We start from the raw sequence: 26508 nt of genomic DNA, 5'->3' as shown, positions 1-26508 counted from the left end.
ACAGCGTCCCCTATCCCCGCCAACTGCTGTTGATAGAGGCGGCGGTGGGGGTGGGGGAAGCAACACCCCGGAGACAATGCTGGGGGGAACCAGCTTTTAAGTTGGCTCCCCCTAGCATCGGCTCCTGTCCCACCGTTGTTGCCTCTCATCGAGGCAGCGGGGGGTGAGGGGGAGCAGAGAGCATGGGGTGAGCCGGGACTGCTTGAGTCCCTGCTCCTCCCATGGCCCCTACGGCACTTTTGCTTTTGAAATGTACAAGAACTCTGCAGCACTCTTGTACATTTCAAAAGCAGAACACCAGCAGTGGGAACCAGCGTGAGCAGGGACTAAAGCAATCCCAGCTCGCTGTGTCCCGCTGTGCCTCTGCTTTTCCGCCCCCGGTGGAGACAGTTCCCCAGAGCACAGGCTCCTGCTCCCCGCCCTTGCGGGAAGCAACTAGTCGAGTCCCTAGTTGCAGGTAAGCATTTTCTTATCGGCTAGTCCACTAGTTGCTTACATTCCTAGAACCAGGCTACAGCTACTCTACATGGCCAGCACTTCCAGTGGTGCCTTGGCAGTGCTGTCACAGGTGCACTTTAAACTTTTAAGTGTAGACAAAGCCTTAGTCTACCTAATTCAAAATCACACCTAAGCCGCTGCACGCTATTACCCGTCATTCTCCTTTGTAATTTTCCACACACACAAGAAGTCTTTTACAAAGCTGTTTGATGGGACTTACCACCCAGAGTGGTCGTGAGCAATGATCGCCCTTTAGAAGCATCTGGTGTCTATAATCTTTTGCCCCATATTCATCCTCTTTGATCCCAGACTCTTCCACTTGCTTCCCTGCGGCAGATGGAACTGCTTCCTGAGACTCTTTACCAGGAGTTTCATCCTCATCGTCATCGTCATCATCGTAATGACGTTTCTTAGATTTCTTCTTGTCTAAAAACCAAGTCACATTTCTATTTTAACGTTTTGTATCTACACGTTGAACAGTTAAGGTCCATCAAGAAGAAACACACAGCTTTTATAAAGGGATATCATGCCTTCCAAACTACTACAATTCTTTGAGGGGGCTAAATGGACATGTGGACAAGACTGATCCACTGGGTATAGTGTATTTGGACTTTCAGAATGCCTTTCACGAGATCTTTCACCAAACAAAGTAACAAGGCAGAAGACAGGATACTGGACTAGATGGACCACTCATCTGACCAAATATGGTCATTCTTACGAGCTTAGCTCCTGGCTGACTGACAAAAAGGGACGAGCATGAAAGGCCTCTTTGGCAGGAAAGCCTGAGATACAAATTTAGAGGTGGACGAAAGGAAAAAAGATGATGGAGTGTAGGCACTTACTAAAGTCACAAAAGGGTTTTTTTCCCATCGATATAATAAATTCACTTCCCCCAGAAGCAGTAGGTAGGTTGGGGGAGAATTCTTCTATTAACCTAGTAGTGTCTACCCCAGGGCTTACATCACTTTAATAACATCAGTATTCACGTGTCTGAGTGATAACTAGGTGGACCTATGTTTTAGGTGTACATCAGGTCTTAGCTTTCACAACTTCCCCAACTGCTCTTAGCCCTCTGCACACCAATCACATCCATTATCAGTTACAGAGGCACCACATAAACAATATTTAATGGGTACACTAGAGTAGTGTAAATTCTCACACCAGCAACAGGACTCCCTTACGCTGGCTAGTGTGTGGATGTACACGTGCAATACACGGGTGTTATGTGCCATGCACCTGCCACAGGCACACACGCACATACTCACCTGCTACGGGCACAGACACACACGACCTGCCACATGCTCAGACATTCACCTACCTGTCACCTATCACACATGCAGACAGATGCAACCTGCCTTGCACTTGCTGGTTACTTGTGCGTACAGCTGCCACACGCACCCAGACGTCCGCCTACCGCATGCTCACCTGCACACATCTGCCACGCTCGCTGGCCACACACACACCCTGTATGCAGACAGGTGCTCATATCTGCCACACACACAAAGACACAGATAGAATCATAGACTACTAGGACTGGAAGGAACCTCGAGAGGTCATCGAGTCCAGTCCCCTGCCCTCATGGCAGGACCAAATAAATGTCTATCAGGGATGGTCTAGATAGTATCTAACCTACTCTTAAATATCTCCAGACATGGGGATTCCACAACCTCCCTGGGCAATTTATTCCAGTGTTTGACCACCCTGACAGTTAAGAACGTTTTCCTAATGTCCAACCTAAACCTCCCTTGCTGCAGTTTAAACCCACTGCTTCTTGTTCGATCCCCAGAGGCCAAGATGAACAAGTTTTCTCCCTCCTCCTTAGGACACCCTTTTAGATAGCTGAAAACTGCTATCATGTCCCCCCCTCAATCTTCTCTTTTCTAAACTAAACAAACCCAATTCCTTCAGCCTTCCCTCATAGGTCATCTTCTCTAGACCTTTACTCATTCTTGTTGCTCTTCTCTGAACCCTCTCCAATTTCTCCACATCTTTCTTGAAATGCAGTGCCCAGAACTGGACACAATACTCCAACTGAGGCCTACCTACAAGCTCAGAGTAGAGCGGAAGAATAACTTCTCATGTCTTGCTCACAACACACCTGTTCATGCATCCCAGAATCATGTCGGCTTTTTTTGCAACAGCATCACACTGCTGACTCTCATTCAACTAGTGGTCCACTAGAACCCTAGATCCCTTTCTGCTGTACACCTTCCTAGACAGTCGCTTCCCATTCTGTATGTGTGAAACGGATTGTTCCTTTCTAAGTGAAGCACTTTGCATTTGTCTTTATTAAACTTCATCCTGTTTACCTCAGACCATTTCTCCAATTTGTCTAGATCATTTTGAATTATGACCACATCCTCCAGATTAGTTGCAACCCCTCCCAGCTAAGTATCATCTGCAAACTTAATAAGCGTACTTTCTATGCCAATATCTAAATTGTTGATGAAGATATTGAACAGAGCTGGTCCCAGAACAGACTGCTGGGGAACCCCACTTGTTATACCTTTCCAGCAGGATTGTGAACCATTAATAACTATTCTCTGAGTACGGTTATCCAGCCAGTTATGAACCCACCTTATAGTAACCCCATCTAAGTTGTATTTACCTAGTTGATAAGAATATCATGTGAGACCGTATCAAACGCCTTACTAAAGTCTAGGTATACCACATCCACTGCTTCTCCCTTATCCACAAGACTCCTTATCTTATCAAAAGTGGCAAGGAGTCCTGTGGCACCTTATCTACTAACCGAAGTGTTGGAGCCTAAGTGTTCATGGGCAAGACCCACTTGGTCATATGCATGCAGTGGAAATTCCCAGAGGCAGGTATAAATATGCAGGCCAGAAGAGGTGGATCCAATGAGGGAGGATGAGGCCCACTTCTAGTTGCTGATCTGGAGGTGTGAATACCAAGAGAGGAGAAGCTGCTTTTGTCATCCTAATCCTATCAAAAGCAGCTTCTCCTCTCTTGGGCTATGTCTAGACTGCAAGCCTCTTTCGAAAGAGGCTTTTTTCGAAAGATACTTTCGAAAAAGCCTCTGTTGAAAGAGAGCGTCTAGACTGCACGCGGAACTTTCGAAAAAGCAAGCCGCTTTTTCGAAAGACAACAGCGAGTGAGTCTGGATGCTCTCTTTCTAAAAAGCCCTGTTTGCTTTCAAGAACGCCTTTTTTCGAAAGAGCACTTTCGAAAAAAGGCGTTCTTCCTCGTGGAATTAGGTTTACCGCTGTCGAAAGAAAAGTCGCGTTCTTTCGATTTAATTTCGAAAGAACGCAGCTGCAGTCTAGACGCAGGTGAAGTTTTTTCGAAAAAAGGCTACTTTTAAAAAAAAAAAAAACCCTGAGTCCGGACACAGCCTTGGTATTCACACCTCCACATCAGTTACTAGAAGCGGGCCTCATCCTCCCTGATTGGATCCACCTCGTCATCTCCAGCCTGATTCTGGCCTGCATGTTTATACCTGCCTCTGGGAATTTCCACTGCATGCATCTGACGAAGTGAGTCTTTGCACACGAAAGCTTATGCTCCAACACTGCGGTTAGTCTATAAGGTGCCACAGGACTCCTCGCCGCTTCTGCTGATCCAGGAGCAGGGCTCCTCCTCGGATACTGACCTAGCGAAGAAAGCTACAGGCACCCAGAGGCAGGCGCATGCACAGAAACGCACAGAGGCGCCCCCAGACACACGCACCCACCCACACACACCCCAGACACCCACATCCACCCCCACCCCCGCCGACACCCACCCACACCCCCCCACACACCCTGACACACACCCCCCACACCCGACACACCCACCCCGACACCCGACACACCCCCACCCGACACACACCCCGACACCCCCCCCACACCCGACACACCCCCACCCGACACCCACCCCGACACCCCCCCACACCCGACACACCCCCACCCGACACACACCCCGACACCCCCCCCACACCCGACACACCCCCACCCGACACACACCCCGACACCCCCCCCACACCCGACACACCCCCACCCGACACACACCCCGACACCCCCCCCACACCCGACACACCCCCACCCGACACACACCCCGACACCCGACACACCCCCACCCGACACACACCCCGACACCCCCCCCACACCCGACACACCCCCACCCGACACACACCCCGACACCCCCCCCACACCCGACACACCCCCACCCGACACACACCCCAGACACCCCCCCCACACCCGACACACCCCCACCCGACACACACCCCGACACCCCCCCCACACCCGACACACCCCCACCCGACACACACCCCGACACCCCCCCCACACCCGACACACCCCCACCCGACACACACCCCGACACCCCCCCCACACCCGACACACCCCCACCCGACACACACCCCGACACCCCCCCCACACCCCGACACACCCCCACCCGACACACACCCCAGACACCCCCCCACACCCGACACACCCCCACCCGACACACACCCCGACACCCCCCCCACACCCGACACACCCCCACCCGACACACACCCCGACACCCCCCCCACACCCCGACACACCCCCACCCGACACACACCCCAGACACCCCCCCCCCACCCGACACACCCCCACCCGACACACACCCCAGACACCCCCCCCCACACCCGACACACCCCCACCCCCCGACAGGCTCAGGTCCGGAGGCCCAGGCCGCTGGGGGGGGGGGTCCAGGTACCGCCGCTCGGCCCGGCGCCCCGGGGGGGGGGGGGGTTCTCACCTCGCTCGCGCTTGCCCATCGTCCCGGGCCCGTCACTGCCCAGCCGCGCGACCACCGCTGGGCCCGGCGCCTGCCCTGCGCGTCACTTCCGGCACGGGGACCCGCCCAGCTTGTCACCTAGCAACGCCCATCCCGTGTAGCCCTCCCTCGTCACCCGCCCAATCGCAGCGGCGGTACCGGCCTGACACTCCACCTGCGCGGAGCGGGGCCCCGCCCGCCGGCCGGGCCAACGGCCACCGCGGGGGGGGGGAGGGGCCAGCTCCAGCGCCGCGGCGGGCGGGCTCAGGCGCGCGCCGCCGCCGTTCCCGCGCTCTAACGGCCAGCGCGCGACCGGCCCCCTTGGCGCCCCGCCCCTCCCAGCTCGGCCGAGCCCCGCCCCTTCCCCCGTCACAGACACCCGGGGGAGTGGGCCCCGCCCCTCGTCATAGACACCTAGGGGGTAGGCCCCGCCCCCCCTTCCCACGTCATAAACACCTGGGGGAGCGGGTCCCGCCCCTCCGCGTTTTCGCAATAACGATGGGTCCAATCAGAAACGTCCAATGCGGGTAGCAGATGCTAATCCCGCCGCTGGAGCCAGGGGCAGGTTGCTGCAGCCCCGCCCATTTCAGCGGAGCTTCCTACACAGCTAGTAGTGTGACTATGCATAAAAAATTGCCCAATCAGGGCCATGGTTCTTCGATTTAAGTCATAAAAACAGGTATTTTAACACTTCAGCTGCATCTACACTGGTAGGTTCTTGCACAAGAACAGGTCTAGCTTTGCACATGGCAGTGTGGACGAGCTCTTGTGCAAGAAAGCTCTGACAGCTATTTTAGCTGTAGGGCTTTCTTGCAGAAGAAACCCTTGCCATACGTCCACACTGCCCTCTTAGGCAAGAAGGCTTACACTTGTCCGAAAAGAGCATAGCTCTTGCACAAGAAGCCCTGTCTTCTGCTGCCCTACTGTAAATCTTGCACAAGAGCAGGGGGGCAGGGTGAATTTTTGTGTAACAAAAAATCAGAGGCATTTGTTTTACAGCATGAGGGAGGGTTTTTCACATCTATAAAAGAGGACTGTTGTAGATTTAAACTTTCTAGCTTGGGTGTAGACAGATGCTTTTGGTACCATTACTTGCATGTTATATTTTGCTTTACTTAGAAGATATGTTACTTGTCTAGTGTTGCAAGCAAATGTAATATGTGAATACATATATTTGCTGTCTTGGAGACAAATCAAGAGAAATATAAACTGGAAATAAATATTTTATTAACACTCAAAGTGCCATTATCTATAGTTGTTCCATAGTTCATAAGGTTACATCCTGTAAACCTCTGCACCATAACCTTTCAAAAATGAATAAAAATTTGGAAGAAAAAGCAATCTTTCATTGTGCTAATTCTTGCAGGTTCTCATGCATGATCAACCTAAACAAAGATGTGTACCAGTAATATACAAATTTCATATAAACAAAGTCATTGATCAAACACAAAATATAAACATGGCTTCTTTTAACATCAGATACAAAAAAAACCCCAAACAAAATAAAAGCCATTTACCAGCAAGAAAAAAAAACAGGTAAATACATACAAAAGTAAAAAAAAAAAATCAAAAAAGTTTATACATTTTTACAAGCACAATTTTGAGAATGTAACAAAGTCAAAATGTGCATGAAAAGTGGAAGAAACCACACGTACCAGGCAATTAGTAGGTCCTGTGTCTAACAGAGTATACTGGCTCTTTTCCTAAACTATGGAATTAGAGACATTCAGCAGTGCACTGTGTACCTAGCATGAGAATTTTTACTTGGTATCACTTTAAACATCATACAGGATTTTTATTTTTTAAGCCACAAAAATGTTAAACAAATTGGAAGTCAAAAGTTTGACTGGTATTCTTGAAAGGAGTAAGCCACATTTTTAAAGCATGTTCTGAACTTCTTATGTGCCAGTCAATCAGCGATATAGTAACATGCTTATCTTTTCCAATACCAGAAAACTGGAAAGGGAAAAGGGTAAAGAAAGAGAAGCATTAACATTACATGCAACAGAAAGGACAAGAGATGGAAAAAATCTGACTTTTCCAAGGTTCATTTTGTTTTCACACATTTTTTCAAGTAGCTTTGAGAAGTCAAAGATTGCTTTCCCCTTTTCACAACAGTTATTTTCTCTGTATCACTGACACTAAGCATTTTGGGTTTGTTTTTTTAACAAAATTCTTAGAGAAATCACACTGTTGTCCCTCCAGAGTGCTTTAATATACTTCTAAGTACAATTCATGTCCAATTTTGGAAATACAAATACATTTTGAATGATTAAAAACAAAATTAAAAAAATATTTTCTGAACATCAGCCAGCTGAAAATATATTTATCTAGTAAATTATCTCTCAAAGCTTTTATATATTTAATTATTCTAACTAAACATAGTACCCTTAAAAACAAGTTCATAAAAATGTAGAAATTAAACTGTGGAATAAGACTGCTGGAACATATTTATGTGTACGCACACACACATTCAGTTCATACGCAGAATTACAAGTACACTTTAAAGTTTGGAAAGTTGCTAGATACATTATGGAACTAGTAAGTAATGCTCAACTCCTGAGTTCCTCAACCAAGATATAACCATAGGCTAATACACTTTTACATAAGATATTCCATTTAAAGCAGCAACAGCAGCAGTGCAGTTACTGATAGCAACATCTCAAAAGGAATAAAAAACACATCCAGACAGTAGTACATTGCACACATACGTGATTCTCATACACCCATCAATTGGTCAGAGTATTAAATCAGTGTACTAATTAAACTTTTTCAAAAAATGTGCAAAAAAGTCAACATTGATAGAAAAAAACACCTTTGTGTACATACATTACAAACTGTGCCCAGCATTCAACTGAGAGTAAAAACATTTACAGAGAGAAACTGATAGATTAAATATAGAGAATTTAACAGCTACATAAAAAATGTACATTAGATTAAAAGGGCAAATTTACACATTTATTCATAGCATTGTGAAAATTAAAAAGCCTACTTTCAAATTTATCTAAGTCTCCAACATTTATTTACAATGATATTCCATTAAATGAACTGTGTGACATCTGAGATGGCAGACATTAAGTTTTAATAAATCATTTACATTTTAAAATGAATGACAGATTTAGACCAGTAGTAAGCTAACTATTGTAAAACTGACAGGAAAAAAATGTAATGCTTGTTTTTATATCCACGTTTATATTCTCAGGGGATGGAGGAAGAGAAGATCTATTACAGGGAAAAAAGATGCCAAACTTTCTGAAATATTCCCCATGTTACATTCAGTATAAACCCACATTTTTTTCTTCTCTTCTCCACACAAGAAGTCTGGTCTTGCAATCCTTACTAGCAGGAGTTCCACCAACATGACTGAGTGATCAGGTCAAAAATTCACTAATTTTTATCCAGTCTTTTCTCTCCTTTTAAAAGAGCTAGTCAAAATGAGCTCACTGAATTTTGTCCTTTCAGTACATGAGAGCTCAACTGAACTACACCTTTTGTTGCTACCAATTTTTGCCAAGGTACTGCTAATGGTAGAACGTAAAGTATGATCCAAAAAAGATACTGAAGTAATGTCAGAGAAAATTTAACACACAAACCAAACAGAGTACTCTTTGTTCCTGATCCAGAGTTTGACTTAGAAATCTTATCTTGGGTAGGAAAATTCTGCTCCCTCCAGTGTACATTCATGGCTCTCCCCTTAGGGCAGTGTAAGTCCCATGTTTCTAGGGGGTGAAATTTGGCTCTTAAATTAAAAGGACTACTTCCCCCAACAACCTCTGAGAAGTTGTTTGCTATGGCACGACAAGCAGTTCAGATTACAAATCTACTTTACTTCATGGCTTTCCTTAAATTCCCCCCAACTCAAACTTGGTTATAAGGAGTAAATCATAGGAAAGAAATTTAGTCACCAAATTTTGCATTATGTTAGTGATGTCAATAAGACTGTGTAGAGTTCAAAGCTTTTCATTTTAATGCTGGAATGAATTTTGCACCTCAAAGCAACAACAACAAGCATCCAAATCTATCTTAAAAAATGGGCATTGCTGGATCTCACTTTTACTAGTACCTGGTTTAGTCTATTTAGCAATAGCTTTCTGGTAGATAAGGGTGAGTAACAGTACTAATCTATGAAACATCACTTTTGGCTTTTGGAGAGGGGATAGAAAAGCTTTGGGTTTTTTTTTTTTTTTTTTTTTTTTTTTAACATGATTTGACACTGCATACTTGTCATGAATACAAGATAGGAAGTTCCCAGGGGGTAAGAAATGGTATTGGCAGTAACACCTTTGCTAATCCAAAAAACACCATATGGATTTGCATTCAACCACACAATATATACTTTTTTATATTCATGATAATAGTTTAAAGAACTAGAAGATTAAAAAGCTAACAAACTTAGTTCTACACAACTGTAGATCTGACCAATTTGTTTAAGTCTCTGAAGCTGTAGTTTGACATTGCTCAATGTTGCCTGAAGGAATGGCTTACTACACTGCACTGTGTACCTTCTGCTTCTCCCAGGAAAGCTTTCATTCAAGACAATGGCAGGATTAGGATTATTTAAAAGCAGAAAACAATATCAGTTCAAACAAAGGTAGCTCAGTTGAACTATTTTCTCATTTGTTAAGATAGAAAATACTGCTGTACCTTTTTAAGCAAAACAACTTCCTTTTTATTATAGTTCTTGGGCAAGATAGCTATCCTGTCTCAGTTTTCCAATCTGTAAAATGGGGATAACATTAACCTCTTTGCTGGAATGTTTGTACAGTACTCTGAACAGAGAGAGCACTGTAGGTGCTAAGTATTTTTATCATTTTAACACTGTAGTAAATTCTCAGCCTAAAAGCCTGCTACAGTTAAAGTAAAACTGTTGATGCAATTAGTGAGTTCTGTTTTGAAGCCTCGTATATATTTGTAAAGACTATTTTGGTGGCACTAAACGATTAGACAGCCATATGATTTAAATATGGTGTCTCTACCTAAACAAAATTAAGGCATAGAGATAAAAAGGCACTACCAAAAGAGACAGGACAACAAAAGGACAGTTTAACTCAATTAGAAATGTACCCTGAACTATTATAAATTTTTTTTCCCAAAACAAAATGGAAGGAATTATGTATGCAAAAAGGAAAAGTTTATGGTTTAGATTTAACCGTACTGCTACTATATATGTGCTGCAATTCCAGTCAATTCTTCTTCTTAAAATGATCAAGGGCCAATTTCCTCTCAGACAGGGCTGAACTGGAACCAAAACTCACTGTTTGTTTTTATGCTGAATGGAGTATGTGCCAGTCAGCTGTTATTCATATTTTTCTCTATTTCTACCAGACAGAAACCAGCTCTATAAAAAATACACAGAAATATGTGGTTTAATTAGTAAACTTGTTTGTCTGAACTACAAACCAATGTAAGCTAATAAGAATGCAGCATGTCAAAATTATGCAGAGATTAACTCCCTATTAAAACCAATTTAGCAACAAGTGGTTAAATATTTATTACTAAACAGGAACAACAGAAATAATGTCAGTGTAATAAAAAAAATTCTACTTTCTCAATTAAATTTGACACGCATTTTCTGTAAGTCTAGTTCTGCTTTGGTATTCACACAGGAGACCACAGTCCCGTGACAATATTCTGTTCCACTAACATTTTTTCATTATTGGACGTAGCATTCATAAATTACTTATTCTAAAGTACTCTAATGTCAGTTGGTAGGTTATTCAAAGTGGTGCAGAGAAGTTGTGCTTCATGACCATCTTCAATGGGATTTTAATCATGCAGCTCCATGTACCTTTGGAATTATAGACATAGATTTTATTACAGTGCCAGTAATGTGCCAGATGCTTTATAGATATGTAGGATCTACTGTATCATCATTAAAAGCAGATAATGCAAAACTCATTTTACCTCAACATGACCATACCAGATTTCCAAAAAAGCAGCATGCAAGGGGATGAATGCACAGCCTGTTTCTCTAAAGGCAGAATGTGACCAGCTTCAATAATTAATATTATTAACTCAAAATCTGTATTTTTATTCTATACAGTAATTGTTTAAAGGGTTGTATGTAAGTACTTTGGTCAATTGGGAAGTTCTCCCAAGGTTAAAAATAATAGTTCAACCCTCCTTATTTATGATTCAAATGAATCACAAACAAAGCAGCTGGTGAAATTAGTCAATTAAAGAGGTACTATATTACCTCAGTGACTTGGGGATATGTCCAATAATCTACAATCTAGATGCAATTGTATTTTAAAGGGGAAAGCTATGTCTAAATGTTTTCAAAATATTGTATTATTCTGCAAGTTCCCTCTTTTCCCAATCTCAAATAAGTTTACCATTGTCAAGACAGAAAGCAAACTTTTTAAAAGGCACAAAAGCAGCAGTCTTATTTTGTTTTCAGACAGTTAGGAAATGACACTGCAGTATAAAGAAGCCAACTTTGCCTTGCAAACGGTATATTTTTAGAAAACTAGATTCTGAAAATGCTTAAGTGCCAGAGTTTCTTTTATCAATCCAAGAATATTGTTAAAATTTCTGAGTATTGCAGTTAAACCTGATTAAATTTTCCCTTAAGAGTTCATTTTCTTTATTTTTGGTAATATTAACTTTTTTAAATTTTCAGATACCACTGTCCACCACTTACTGTTTTTGAACATTTTCTGCTTAGTTTTTGGTACCTTTTTAATTCTTTTGAAATCAAATTTCAGATATTATGGTTTGTACATTATGTAAACTATTTGTCTACAGTAGAACCTTAGAGTTACAAACATTTCAGGAATTGATGTTCGTACCTCTGAACAAAATGTTCTGGTAGTTATTTCAAAAGTTTACAACTGAACATTGACTTAATACAGCTTTGAAACTACTATGCAAAAGAAAAATGCTGCTTTAACCATCTTAAACGAAACAAGCAGTTTCCTTACATTGTCAAATGGTTTTTTAAAAAAAGTTCCATTTACTTTTTTTTTAGTAATTAACATTTGACAGTACTGCGCCGTACAGTATTTGCTTTCCCCTCCCTCCATCTCTGATGCCCGATTGCGTAAAATGAGATGTGATTGGTTACAGATGAGATGTGTGGTTGACCAATGAGTTTGTAAATCTGGTGTTTATAACTCTGAGGTTCTATCTTACTTTACATGATTCTGCTACTATCTCCAATGATAACTCTGAGGTTCTATCTTACTTTACATGATTCTGCTACTATCTCCAATGATAAGTTTTGCTTATGAAGCAAAGGTCCTTTACAGCACAAAGGTTCATGCAGATTCTTTCCAAAGGTTGCTTCCATAGCTTCAAGTGACAAAGAAGCAAAAGAAAGTGAACACAAGTTTACTTAAATTTTGGCCTGTGAGTTTTCCCCAATTGAACTCTCCTTCTCATGCACATGTACCCTTACACTTCTGCTTACCACAGCCAACAAAATAATCAACCAAATAAGAGAGACAATAATCAAAGAAAACTGGAATAGGCCACCTGCCCAAAATACGATGATCGTGGCCCCAGTAGAAGAATAACTGTTTAGCTACTACAGGTAAATGGATTAGGATAGATCCATACTCCTAGTTATGCTGTTGATACAGAACTTGGCAACTAAATTAGAAAAATAATAAATTCAGAAACCTCAAAAGTCCCTGTCAAATGAACCAACATTGTAATTTCTCATTGTAGCCCCAATACATTCATTTTTAATTGTCATGCTCCTCAAGCATTGGAGATAGAATTAAACAAGGAAATAAAACAGAGTGGACTTGGGACCATTATACAAAGCCTTGCCAAAGCATCAACACATTGTCTTTCCATAACTAGAAGGAAAAGAGGCATCCAGTGAATCAACCACACTACTATGTATCAAACTTCAGTTATATAGGTCAAAACATATTTCCAAACTCTCTCAAATTCTATTTATTGTATTCTTTTATAAAGACGGGAGAGTTTGCCTACTCTCTCGAACATCAAGTCAGTTATTAAATGCATCTCACCAGTATTTTCCAATGGATTTGCCCTGTTGTAGGAAAAGCTGAACAAACATTTTATGACTGACTACTGACATTTGTGGGTTGATCACTCTGGATTGTGAAAGTGTAGACTCGTAGTATTTAGTTACTTTGTTCCTTTTACATCTTTGGTAATTTTTAATGAAAAACTCAGCGTGACATTACGCTGCTGCTCTTTGTTTAGACTTCATTTTCAAAATTCAGTGCTCATGTAATATTGCTGTGTCACACATGAAGCATTAAAATGTTCCACTTTTCCTGTGTGACCTGTCCCTGATGTTTCTAGGTTGATGGTTTTAAGGATTTTCTTGGGAAAGAGGCATTTTATTTTATCATCACTGTGCTTGAAAAACAAGACTAAAGAGGTCTTTCTCTTAAGTGTTGTCATTTAACACTAATGGAATTAGACAAGGAATTAGAATTAATTTTATTTCAGGGTTTTTTTCAAGCATTCTAACAACTGGATTGTATTACTAAAACAATTGTGTTAAACAATCTGAGAACGATTATTATAGTCATGTGCATGACCTTAGAAATACATTCCTTCTCAGTCTCTGGCAGTTATCCTGAATTGCTTATTCCTTGTAGTTCCTACTGATAGATAATATTTACAGTAGGTCAGGTTTAGTCTTTTATTATCCAATGAACAGTTAAGCAAAAACTGTTTTACCATAATCTAAGGGAAGAGACCTCCCACAGATTATATGGTAGGTGTATCTGACAGCTGCAGGGGGTAAGGATTCTCCAGACTTATTTCTATTCAACAGTTGATCTTTTGGGTATTTTTTTTTTAATTTCTTCCATTATGGAGACTCCCCCCAGAGCTTTGCAGTCTCTAGGAGTTTGGATCCATGATAATTAATTTACCAGTAATTCTTGTTCTATGAAGGTAACATAATAATCCTATACTAATTCCCACTAACTACTGATTAAGGGTTATGTTCCTGCCTTATTTTCTTTTGGTCACAAAGGAAGCATGGTGGAGATTCTCTATTGTGCAGAATGCTCTCTACTGAGGGTTCTAAGTTCTTTCAGTTGTCTAATGTTCAGAACTGTGGGTTCATGCTTCAAATGTGGTATATATTCAGAAACTGAGTAACAAGCTAACACATCTTAAAACCTTCAGCAGCAACTACCTACGGTCCAAAGAACAAATCACAGGTAATGATTTTCCTCTCCCTGCATGCTAGCTGCTTATGTATTTTTCCCTGCATCCTGAGACAGTTGGTGATGTTAGCAAACGTTACACAGTGCTTGGCAGTCCAAGTCATATGACTGTTTCCCCCTTAGTTAAGGAATGAATATGTACTAAAGTGCTTTATCTTTGTGAACCACATCAGTACATTACCGAAACAAAAGGTTCTAGGTCCTGGTAGGGGAAAAAGAGACCCTAATTCTAAATACAAAAATTTAGATTCTTGCTTACAATCTAAGTGAAACAAAGAATCAAGAGAAATATGTTTTCTCTCTTGTCTTTTTTCTTTTTCTGTAAAAAATAAAAATAAAAGTGCAGTCAAATAGAAAATAAATGCAGTAGATGCAAGCTGAGTTGAGGCAGGCTGTTAGTGATAATGTGCAAATGTGTGTCTTAGCAGTTCATCTGCAGATGGTCGCAACTTGGCCTCGATAAAAATTCGCTTGAGGAAATCCCGACTATGGTCCGAGACATGAGGTGGCAGCTGTGGATTGGTTGGCTGGGTGGCAATTTTAAAGATGGCAGCCATTGCTTCATACTCTGCCCAAGGGGGTTTCTCAGTGAGCATTTCTACTACTGTGCAGCCTACGCTCCTGAAACAGAAATGGAAGTAAAACATCAGATTACAAATAGAATCATGTTCGCCCTCTGCTGAAAACAAAAGCTACAGCATGGTGGCATTTCAGTATGCTACAAGTAGAATGTTGCATGGGCATCAGTCTTCCAACTCCATTTTAATTGAAAAAAACACCCCAGAGTGATCACATACATACCCCAGACTGTATCAGAGGCAGCAGCTTGGGGTGCCAGACGGGAGCTGGTCTGCAAGGGGAGCCCGTTTAAAAACCAGCTCTCCTTGCAGACCAGCTGCCTGTCGCCCCGTGCTGCTGCTTCTGATACAGAGGCAGCAGTGCAAGGTGGCAACAACCCGTCAGGGGAAGAGGTTTTCTGAGCTCCTGGACACAGCGCAAGCCGGAACTGAACCAGGCTGCCCGCCTAGCTCCTAATACACTTTAATTGCAGAGTCACAGCAGAGGTAGGTCCTGGACTGAGCCAGGCTTCTGGCCAGCGTGCTAAAAAATTTACTGGGGGAGGGAACAGGAAAATGTGTGTAGTTTATAGCATTAACCTATAAGCTTTTGATTATCGGTTAACTGACGAAACTATAACATCCCTATTTCCTACTTCATTTTTCTAGACTGAATTTCTAACAAGGATGCTTTAAACAAGGACTCATAATCCCCAAAACTGTTTGGATATCTAACAGGAAGACTTTTGAAAACTAGCAATTTATTCCAGCACTACTTTCAACCTGATAGAAGAATTTATGCACATTATCACTGCAATGATTTCCTCAACCATTTTAACTCACTACTTCTTTTCTTTTAAAATTAAACCAACAGGCTCTTTAAATGTTAGCAACTAAAGGATTGGCAACAATATGATTATTGGGTAAGATCTAAGTCAGGGCTACTCAATTCGTGGCCCACGGGCTGCATATGGCCCACAGCCTGTTGGTTTGCGGCCCACGGGTTGGAGCCAAAACAAAAAAGTAATCAATATAATGGCCTTCTGTTGAGATGTGTTTTTGTAGTTAAATTCCTGGACTGTCATTGCTCATTAAAAGTGCTGTCATGGGTGGAAAACAGGTAAATATTGCATTTCACTAATATCAACAGAACTGACTTAAATGGGACCTTCATGTTATATAGTCTTGCCTTAATCTTTGTATTTATGCCTGTCAGAGTGAAAGAAGCTATTTGCATATATATTTGCATTATATGCAACCACACTTAAATTGCGGCCCTCGGCATGCACTGTGAGTATAATTGTGGCCCCCTGGGGCTTGCAAAGTTGAGTAGCCCTGATCTAAGTTATATACTGATCTGGAGATGTGGCTGATCTTATGAGATCAGAAAAATCCATAGTTTGATGAAAATGGTTTTCAGGAATCCATACCACACAGTCTAGTGTCCGGGCAGTAAAGCAATACTGTAAGACCCAAAGAGACTGCATCTCTTCTTGCTAACCAAGACAGACATTTACTTTTGTTATTGGTTTGATATACAGGCAGTCCCCGAGTTACGCGGATCCGACTTACGTCGGATCCGCAGTTACGAACGGGGCACTTCCTCTCCCTGGTCTCGAGCAGACCAGGGAGAGGAAGCAAAGTGGCGGCGGAACGCGCGGCCAGCTGACAGCCCAGACGCTTCTGGGCTGTCAGCTGGCCGCGCGCTCCGCTCTGCTCCTCCCCCCCCCCTGCAGACCAGGGGGAGGCGGAGCAGAGCAGAGCAGAGAGGCAGAACGCGCGGCCAGCTGACAGCCCAGACGCGTCTGGGCTGTCAGCTGGCCGCGCGTTCTGCCGCTCTGCTCTGCTCCGCTCTGCTCTGCTCCCCCTCCCCCTGGTCTGCAGACCAGGGAGAGGGGGAGCAGAGCGGAGCACGCGGCCAGCTGACAGCCCAGACGCGTCTGGGCTGTCAGCTGGCCGCGCGTTCCGCCGCTCTGCTGTGCTCCGCTCTGCTCCCCCTTCCCCTGATCTGCGGGGGGGGGGGAGCAGAGCGGAGCACGCGGCCAGCTGACAGCCCAGACGCGTCTGGGCTGTCAGCTGGCCGCGCGTTCTGCCGCTCTGCTCCGCCTCCCCCTGGTCTGCAGACCAGGGGGAGGGGGAGCAGAGCGGAGCACGAGGCCAGCTGACAGCCCAGACGCGTCTGGGCTGTCAGCTGGCCGCGCGTTCCGCCGCTCTGCTCTACTCTGCTCCCCCTCCCCCTGGTCTGCAGACCTGGGGGACGGGGAGCAGAGCAGAGCAAAGCCGCGGAGCCCGAGGGCAGCAGGATAGCCACGGCGCGTCTGGGCTGTCCCGCTGCCCGCATGTTCCGCCGCTTTGCTCCCCGTCCCCCTGGTGTGCAGACCAGGGGGACGGGGAGCAAAGCAGAGCAAAGCCACGGAGCCCGAGGGCAGCAGGATAGCCACGGCGCGTCTGGGCTGTCCCGCTGCCCCCGTGCTTCGCGGCTTTGCTCCGGACGCCTGTGGTACAGCAGCTGGGGCGCTGCCGGTTGGTCCCGTAGCGCCGCTCTGGGTGCCACTGGACCAACCCAGCAGCACCCCAGCTGCTCTGCCCCAGGTGTCCCCTAGTCAGCAGCTGCTGAAAATAACCAGTGGCTGACTACAGGAAGCCCCTGCCCCGGGCTTCCTGGAATCAGCCGCTGATCAGTTTCAGCAGCAGCTGACTTGGGGATGCCTGGGGTTCTTAAGTTGAATCTGTATGTAAGTCAGAACTGGCGTCCAGATTCAGCCACTGTTGAAACTGATCCGTTTCAGCAGCGGCTGAATCTGGACGCCAGTTCCGACTTACATACAGATTCAACTTAAGAACAAACCTACAGTCCCTATCTTGTACGTAACCCGGGGACTGCCTGTACATTTTTAAAATGCTTAAGATGATGACACTCATTGCAATCTATTAAGGAACACTTAACTATTGAAAATTATAATACTGAAAACCATGCTGCAATAGACAGTCTCTCTCTCTCCCACCTCCCTCTCCCTCCACTTGGCTTAGGACAAACCATTTCAATTTCTGCTGAACTGACAGGCACAATAGGACACCTACTCACTGGCTTGAACAATCCTATCTGCTTATAGCGTGGCACTCTTTATAATGCCTTTAAATGATGGTGCCATTAGCAACATGCTCATTTACATCTATACACTTGGTTCTCTGTGCTCCCATCTGCATAGGGAGAGATAGCTCAGTGGTTTGAGCACTGGCCTGCTAAACCCAGGGTTGTGAGTTCAATCCTTGCAGATGCCATTTAAGGATTTGGGGCAAAAATTTGTCAGGGATGGTACTTGGTCCTGCTGTGAAGGCAGGGGACTGAACTTGATGACCTTTCAAGGTCCCTTCCAGTTCTAGGAGATTAGGCAATCCCCATTAATTTTAATTTAATTTATGTGTTTAAGGAATTCCCTCCTGTTTGAAATCACCTGCCAATTTTGCTTTGCTAGACTAGACTATGATTTGGAACAAGCTCACCCTTTAAATCAATCATTTTATCTATGCCCATTTCTGAAAGTCATATAATGCTCCCCTCCTCCTGTAAAAAAAAAAAAAGTGTTTTATAATAATTGGCCCTGAATTTATCCTCATTCTTGTAAGAGAGTGATATTTCATTACATGAGCATCAACCACCCAGAGTACACTACACTTGCAAATAGCTCAGTGACATCTCACTTAAGGTCTTGAAATCACCACTTGTTCTGTTAGATGTACTGCTCTGAATCCTGCAGTTTTTCTTCTTCTATTACATAAAGTTTAAGTATGAAATATGTTGGCTATATGCTTATATTTTGTTTGATAGCGGAGTAAACTCAACAGGTAATCCACCCTGTTAACATACAATGGATACTTTCTAGTATACAAGAGTTTCAGAGGGGTAGCCATGTTAGTCTGTAACAGAAAAAAAACTTGAAAAATAACAATAGTCTTGCAGCACTTTAAAGACTAACTTTCATCTGAAGAAGTGGGTTGTGCCCATGAAAGCTGTTGTTTAAGTGTATCCTGTACAGACTAACTCGGCTACCCCCTGAATCTTTTGAATTACTAGTGACATTTTTGTATGCCAGTGCCTTCTCCAGTGTTTACAAATATGCCAGATGGGCCTAATTTCATGTGAACTTGGTCCAGAGTATTCTCTTGTGGTGCTCAGTCAGTCAGCACTGTGTTAAGTAGATTCTCCCTGACCCCTCCCACACACACAATATATTCTTTGTGCCTAAACAGCTTGTTTTCATCTTGGGCAACCAGAAACACATCACGAGAGTGCTCATGCATAAAATCATGACAATTTAAATGTTGCTGTGAAATCATCTCCCCTGGGGTAGCATGTAGCTGTCTTTCATTAGAATAGCTCTTTGACATACCAGATATCTGCTTTTCTCCCATACCCTTCTCCACTGATAACTTCAGGACTCATCCAGTATGGAGTCCCTGTGACAGACTTCATTCCTGTGCCAGAGAGGCAGATAGTCTGAAGTCGCTTGCTGGCACCGAAATCACCTAGCTTCACATTGCCTGCTGAATCCCGTAGAATATTTGCTCCTGGAAGAAAATGAAAAATCTCTACTTTATATTCAATAAAAGACCATCAACTATATGAGAATGAATGGCATCAGCACATACTTGGTTTAACCGGTGCATCGAAAAGCTCTGTAGTAATAGCTCTGTATATGTCACTGCATAGGCTTTGCCCCTTGCCTCAGAACTGTTCTCTAGATTCTGAACTTTCATTTAAAAATATTTCTAGCCCTTACAATTGCAGAAAGAAAGCCTCAGAAATGTGAACCAAATGTAACTGATGCATTGTCATCTTCCTGCATCTACAGTATCTAAAAATTATAGTCCTGAGGCGTAACCTGCCCTATTTGTCTCAGACAAGTCTCAGAGGATGCCACAATTCCACAGCTGCATAATTTGGCCTATTTCCAAAATGCCATGGTATTCATCCATCATTTTGCTGTAGCCTAGCCAGCAAACATTTTTTCTGTCTCCCTGAGCTGCCTGCACACCCTCTTGCTCTGCAGCTCGGTTCAGAAGGGTAGTTAATTGAATTACAGTTCACGCTCCCTGCAGCATTCCCTGGAACCAAGCAACAGGGAGTTGGGAGAGCCAGAGCTAGAATCTAGCTTGCATCTAAATATATAGAAGTATCATATGGAAATATCATATCATTGGTAAACTAGGGAGCAAGAGGCCAGGCCAGCTAGGGAGACAAAGTGCTAAAGCTAGCTACACTTCCATCTTCCCTGACTCTTATGAGGAGAAGGAAGATTCACGTTGAGTCCAGTGGGAAACATACTGGGAGCTGAGGATGAGGCAGTGGAACTGGGTCACCTGGGAACAAAATCCCACCACTCCATAGTGGACGGGTCCAGGAAGTCCTCTAAAGGACTCATATCCCTCCAGTGGGAAGGGTAGTCAACTGACCTAGAAGTCCCGGGCTCTGGACTGGCTGATGCTGCGTGCCCCATTGTAGAGTGCACGGAGGACGCATGCCTGGGCGGGGACTGACCCGTATTAGGCCTCTTCTGGAGTGGTACCGGCGACTGGGAATGACGTCTGGCCCTGTGCGGTACCGCGGAGGTATAGTGTGCGGAGCTGTCATGCACCGAGGCCAGTGCGCTGTTGGAGCTCAGTGTCAAGTCTGGTGCCGGAGCCAGCCGGAGTGCTGCCTCCATCAGAAGCTCCTTGAGCCGCAACTCATGCTCTCGTTTGGTTCTGGGCTTAAATGCCTTACAAATCTTGCATGCGTCTGTAATGTGCGATTCTCCCAGGCACTTCAAACACGATGAGTGTGGGTCACCACATGGCATAGACTTGTTGCACTTCTTGCAGGGCTTAAAGCCTTGCGGGTCGGGCATGCCCTGCCGTGGGTGCACGGCGCACCGCCACAAGGTAAAAAGAAAACTACAAATGAAAGTCTTTAACTAAATTAACAGGTACTTAACAGATGATTGCTGACAAGGAGAATAACAGTGAAGGGAACGACTCAAAGACGAGCTGAGGGTTGTTCCAACGACCGTCATGGCGATAAAAAGGAACTGAGTGGGTGACGGGGCTAGCAGGGGTACATATGGGCCAACGTATTGACACCACTCCAAGGGGCTCCCTGCTGGCCCTAAGGGTACTGCTGAGGGAAAGTCTCCAACGGTGCGGGCACGCTGTGCGCACACACCTGTATCACAATGCACATGAGCAATCACTCGAAGAAGTAGAACTTACTCCTCTTCTGAAGAAGTGGGTTGTGCCCACTACATGTTTTGTTAGTCTTTAAGGTGCTACTAGTCTATTTGTTGGTTTTTAAGTTTTTCCTGGTACAGACTAACTCGGCTACTCCTTTGATCCTCTCCTTTACTTACCTTTAATATCTCTATGTACAATCATATTACTGTGCAAATAGTAAACTCCCTCCAAAATCTGCCGTGTGTATTTTCGTGTCACATTCTCTGTGAGTGCTCCATATGCTTTTAACTGGTCCTTAATGGAACCCTGCGAGCAAAAGAAAAAGTATTAATTACAGTACATTTAAGAATACTACAATAATTTCTTTCAACCACTATTAAAAAATAACTATGAATTCTATGAAGTTTGTACCAGAAATTTAGAAGTGAAAAGTTCTTCTGTGGATCAGCTTTACCTGGAGCTAAACTAAATGACTGAGGAGCGTTTAACAGGAGCATAATGTTACCAGACAATGAACTTTAAAAATATCAAGTAGTGTAAATGCTGCTGAACTGCTATCCAGGTAATACAGGTATTTTCATTCTAAGCCCGATTTACTAGTTACATGATATTGTGTTTGGCACAATACATGACACCGCCACTGGCAGTACACAATCCATGTTAGAGAGAAATGCACTGGAAAGCCCAGAGCATGACATTTTAAAAACATTATTTGGCAAGTTTTTGGTCTCAATAAAACAAAATGCAGACAATTGGTATTAAAACAAATCTCTGTCTACAAGTGATATTTTTCTACATATCTTAATACAATTTGGATTGGCCATTTTAAATTATGCAAATGTAAGGGCTTAAAAAGAAACAGTATCAAGACAAACCACAAAGCTAATAGATCTTTTAAAACTGCATACTTTGATACTCTGTCCTCAAGATCTTAGAACATTTTACAAGTCTCTAAAATGAGATCATCTCATCTAAAATCAATGTTTTTTTCTGTGCAGCCTTGCAAACTAGAATGCGGCGATTATTTATGAACACTTCGGAATGCATGAAACTACTGCATCTCTCACTGTTCTAAATTTTGTTTGTTCTATTTTGTGAATACATGAAAATCTGCACTTTTCAGAAAGCAAAACATTTCCATAAAGGAGACAGGAGAAACAGTACAACACACCTGTGGCCCAATAAAAGGACAGCTGCAAGATCTAGTTTTCAATTTAACTTCGGCTATTGTTAATTAATTTTTGCCTTCTCGTCTTTGATTGGCCTCCAGAATGAATGAGTAATAGTTCCTAATATGCTAAGTGAAAGACCTACACCTTAGAATTCAAGCTTGATCTGTTTTTTCCCCATGTCAACAGGAATCCTACATACTGCGATAGAAAACTTATGAAGGGGTTATCTGGCTCAAGGGGGAATGTTAAATTTGAGATACATGTTTAAAAGTTGTTTTAGAAGACCACAAAATTTTAAGACATTTGTTGCAAGAAGCAATCAGCCAGAAGTTCTCAATTATTGTACTCTCTAAATTATTCTAATTAGGAATTAATCTAAGCAAATAATACAGTGGGCAGTCAAATCTTATTATAAATTTTAGAAATGTGCATCTGTCTGTGAGCCTGTTTATTCAATATCTTTTCCTAAATGGTAAGAGTTATGACCACCACATTTGGTATGCTTCCTCTTATTACAAAGCCAAGTCAGGGTTTGGTTATGTCAGGATAATGCTCTCCTCAGAGCAGCCTACTTATTGATTTAAATGAAGAAAAAACCTTATTTGAGTTAAGGACGCAAGCAAGGTCGGGTAAATCTAATCATGTTATAACACACTTGTCTGTCTTTGGTCGACCATTCATCAGGCATTTCCTTAATCGTGTGTGCTCCTGAAATCCATTTATGTTTGGCACGCATTCTATAGAAATGATTGCCAGCAACAATCTCGGTTGCTTACCCCAGGCATGTATTCCATGAATATAGAGAGAGTCCTTTCTGGGGGATCCTTCAAGCAGCCATAATACTGAACAATTCTTTCATGCAGCAGATTTTTCAACAGCTGAATCTCACACTCAAGTGCATTTACCTCCTGAAAAGAAAATATATATATATATATATATATATATATATATATATATTTATATATATATATATATATATACACAAAGCTTACTAAAGTTGAGAGATAAATCATTTAACACAATTTCAGATTTCTGTTAATAAGACTGACTTTGAAAAGTTTTTGATAAATGTGGATTGAGCCCAGGGTTTATTCTGCAGTTTTTGTAAAATTAACACATTTTCTTGTTAAAAAAAATATCAGTGTTAGAATGAGGGAGAACAAATCTACAGCATAATCTGAGAAATGTTTGACTTCTGTAAATTCTTTAGGGATATTTTCCAGTTATGTCAGTTTCTTTTGATTTCAAGACTCATTCTCTCTCTCATACTCAGAAACTAGAACCTGTCAAGGAGCTTATTTTAAAACGTCACTGAAATCAAAGAAGCTCTACTGTAATATGTTGCAAGTTTTCAGAGGGATGAAAAATTGTCAAATTCATTCTTTCTTTAGGTATCACTTGAATTAGTTTTTAAAAGCTTATTTCAAAGTTTTTCCAATAAGCAGTGTATTCATAAATCTACACTGTATTTCACAATTAATTTCCTACTTTAGTTTTGTTTTTTCCTCCCAGCTACATTTTATTTATTTATTTTATAGCATGGAAGTGTCGTTTATTCCCTGCAATAAGTTTCCCTGTAATAAATTAATTAAAAAGTGGCCGTGATTTAGAGTTTTAAAGCATTTCAGAGACTCCAGGTGGAAGCCCTTCATCAAAAGTTGGTATCTATCCATCACAGACCACTTGTAGTGCTCCAAAATCTGAAGGAGATAATTTTCTTGATATTGCCAGGGGGTGTTACAAGTAGTAATGACAAGTGTGGTATCTTATGAAAAGTAATTTCTGCATAAATGGCATCATATGGTCTCTATGTTTTCCAGAGCAAACTGGATATTTTTACAATAATTAGTTTTTAAAGCTTCAGCACTTAAAACAAAAAACAAACAGTTGCAAGTTGCTAGGATATGTAAAATGAATAGGGGTCTGGGATAGTGGTAAGGTGTTCAGCCACAGCAGGCATTACCCTTGAACATGCTCTTTCCCTTCATTTTTGCAGCCTAGAAAAACAGATGAGCATGCAGCTGCTCTACTTTTTTGGGTCTTGTGCTTATCCTCATGGCACTGTATAAAATATCTTCAGGGTTAAGTTTCTTGTAATCTCTGTAACCTGCTGATTTAGAAAGTTTGTAGTGTAGAAAGTGTTGATTCAATTAGAAATTCCGTAAACAGTAATTGGAGCAGGTGTAATTGTATTCATTATTTGCTGATTAATATCCATTTTATGGGAGTTAACATTACTAATAAGGTTTTAGAAAAAGTAGAGAGAGAGGTGTGAATTAATATACTAAAATAGATAAAAGGGTGTAATTGTTGCCAATCTGTTTCCACTTGGATGTTATGTTGAATGTCCGAGGTAAATGTGCGTGGGCAATAAAGCAGTTCCGTTTACCCCATCTGCTCCTGGGTCGCCGGTTTCTTCTCTAACACAAGTCAATCTTTATTACTTCTGAAAGCGTAAGAGCTAGAGATAACTGAGTGGACAGATGGAAGTTAGCCAGCTAATTCTGCAGATGAATGAAGTCCAGCCCACTCTCCCTACAACTGTACTGACTACAATGTCAATTTGTACGTAACTGCAGTCTTATCCATTTAACTGTGTTCTTTATCATAACATTCTCTATTGGCTTCATTATAAAACAAAGCTAATGTAGCCTAGTCCCTATATTTTCAGTTTACTACTAATATTTCTGAAGTACTTTCCATGTTAGAATATTGTTTAGCTTTGGTGGTGCTGAATTTGATAGTACACACTACTTTCATAGATATAGCTCTGCAGATGAAATTCATGTGCAATGTAACACTAAACAGTCAACTGAATTATTTTCATAAAGATTTTAATGAAACAAGATTATTTTTATTGTGTAGACTCACAGAAGTATATGTCCTCAAACATTCATAAAATTAAGAGAAGCAAAAAGCAACATCAATTTAGACATTCAGAAAACCATTCTTACAGTGATCCCTTCAAAAATATTTTTCTCGGGGGCTCTTACCTTGCTGGTCTCTGGACTGTCAGGGTCAAATTGAACTTGTTTAACAGCCAATTCTCTTCCGGTATCAGCATCATAACATAGATATACTCTGCCAAAAGCACCCTGACCCAGCAGCTTGCCAAGTCTCCAGTTAGTCGGAGCTCGTGGTGCTGAAAATATAAGTGTGTTTTATTTTCACAACAGCTTCTTAGTCAGTTGTTCCAGAAAAATTGGGAAACAAATACAATTTTTGGAAAAAAGTCTGAGTTTTAATTAAAAAGCATGAATTTACAAAATTTCCACTAGAAAAAATGTGTTCCTGTCAGCTACCTAATCATCTATATTTTACCCATAAAAATACATTCAAACTTAGCAGCACAAAATACAAACACCTTGGGTACTTACTAAGAGCTAATCTGACAAGAAGACTAAAATATATTTTACCACTCTGATATTTTAAGAATGCCCTATAAAAAACACAAGTTGTGATCTACAGTAACTACAAGGTATACGTACCTGGTATTAACATATACACTGAAACACCATGCTAATTCGGTCTCCCATTTACTACCATCCCCCAAAAAATTGACCCATAGCAGCAAGAATAAATAAAGAGAATACTTGAATGGAAACGTCTTAACTTTAGGTCCAGATGTACAACAACATTATTAAATGTTAAGAAAATCTGAAATGATTAGTTATAATTATAATGTAAATCTATGATAATATCAACATATTAATGTCATAATAATGTTGTATTTTAGTAATTTTGCCAGTTCTGATCTACTAAATATTTAACCAGTTATTTTTTATTTTCCTTTGAAGACCGTAATGAGCCTTTTTAACTCACAGCGGCTAGGAGGGCTGATGTCCATTACTGACAGGGTAGGGTTTTCTATGTCACTTCCCCTTCTTCTCATTCGGTTATCTTCATACTCTGGAGTAAAGGTGCTGCTCCCACTGCTTGTACTCAGTGAGTGATCAGTGGGACTGAAACTGACTGGAGATCGGAAGCTGTTCCCCTGGGTCCTTCTGGCCCTAGGAAAGGTTTTACGACCTGCAATGATGCACAAAGACTACCTATAATACGGTAGCATGAAGAATATGTACTAAATAATACATGTGTATACGTACACTACATGAAGTGTGCATTGAAAACATAATACAATTCAAATCTTCCATATACTATAACAAT

The 26508-nt window shown here is 42.3% G+C and overlaps 2 protein-coding genes across 5 annotated transcripts in view; both read right to left on the bottom strand.

Annotated features, from left to right (window-relative positions):
- The window catches only part of ERCC3 (ERCC excision repair 3, TFIIH core complex helicase subunit), a 53054-nt gene extending 47511 nt beyond the window's left edge, over window positions 1-5543 (bottom strand). For 2 of the 4 annotated variants that reach the window (XM_075933039.1, XM_075933038.1), the window contains exons 1-2: window positions 5221-5539; window positions 719-924 (exon numbers count right to left, since the gene is read on the bottom strand). In XM_075933039.1, the coding sequence (XP_075789154.1) occupies window positions 719-924; window positions 5221-5239 (225 nt within the window). In that variant the 5' untranslated portion in view covers window positions 5240-5539. Of the gene's footprint in view, window positions 1-718; window positions 925-5220 lie in introns of all 4 variants that reach the window. The other 2 variants (XM_075933037.1, XM_075933036.1) reach the window with 2 other exon arrangements.
- A 900-nt stretch (window positions 5544-6443) lies between these two features.
- Window positions 6444-26508, bottom strand: part of MAP3K2 (mitogen-activated protein kinase kinase kinase 2) — a 101797-nt gene continuing 81732 nt past the window's right edge. Inside the window, exons 12-17 of the mRNA XM_075933035.1 lie at window positions 26164-26370; window positions 25335-25483; window positions 23118-23249; window positions 21346-21475; window positions 19351-19528; window positions 6444-15023 (exon numbers count right to left, since the gene is read on the bottom strand). Of these exons, the coding sequence (XP_075789150.1) occupies window positions 14798-15023; window positions 19351-19528; window positions 21346-21475; window positions 23118-23249; window positions 25335-25483; window positions 26164-26370 (1022 nt within the window). The 3' untranslated portion in view covers window positions 6444-14797. The remainder of the gene's footprint in view (window positions 15024-19350; window positions 19529-21345; window positions 21476-23117; window positions 23250-25334; window positions 25484-26163; window positions 26371-26508) is intronic.

This window comes from Pelodiscus sinensis, chromosome 7 (assembly GCF_049634645.1).
Source record: "Pelodiscus sinensis isolate JC-2024 chromosome 7, ASM4963464v1, whole genome shotgun sequence".
Taxonomy (NCBI): domain Eukaryota; kingdom Metazoa; phylum Chordata; order Testudines; family Trionychidae; genus Pelodiscus; species Pelodiscus sinensis.
The sequence above is the reverse complement of the archived record's forward strand: the minus strand, read 5'-3'. Positions and strand labels throughout refer to the sequence as shown.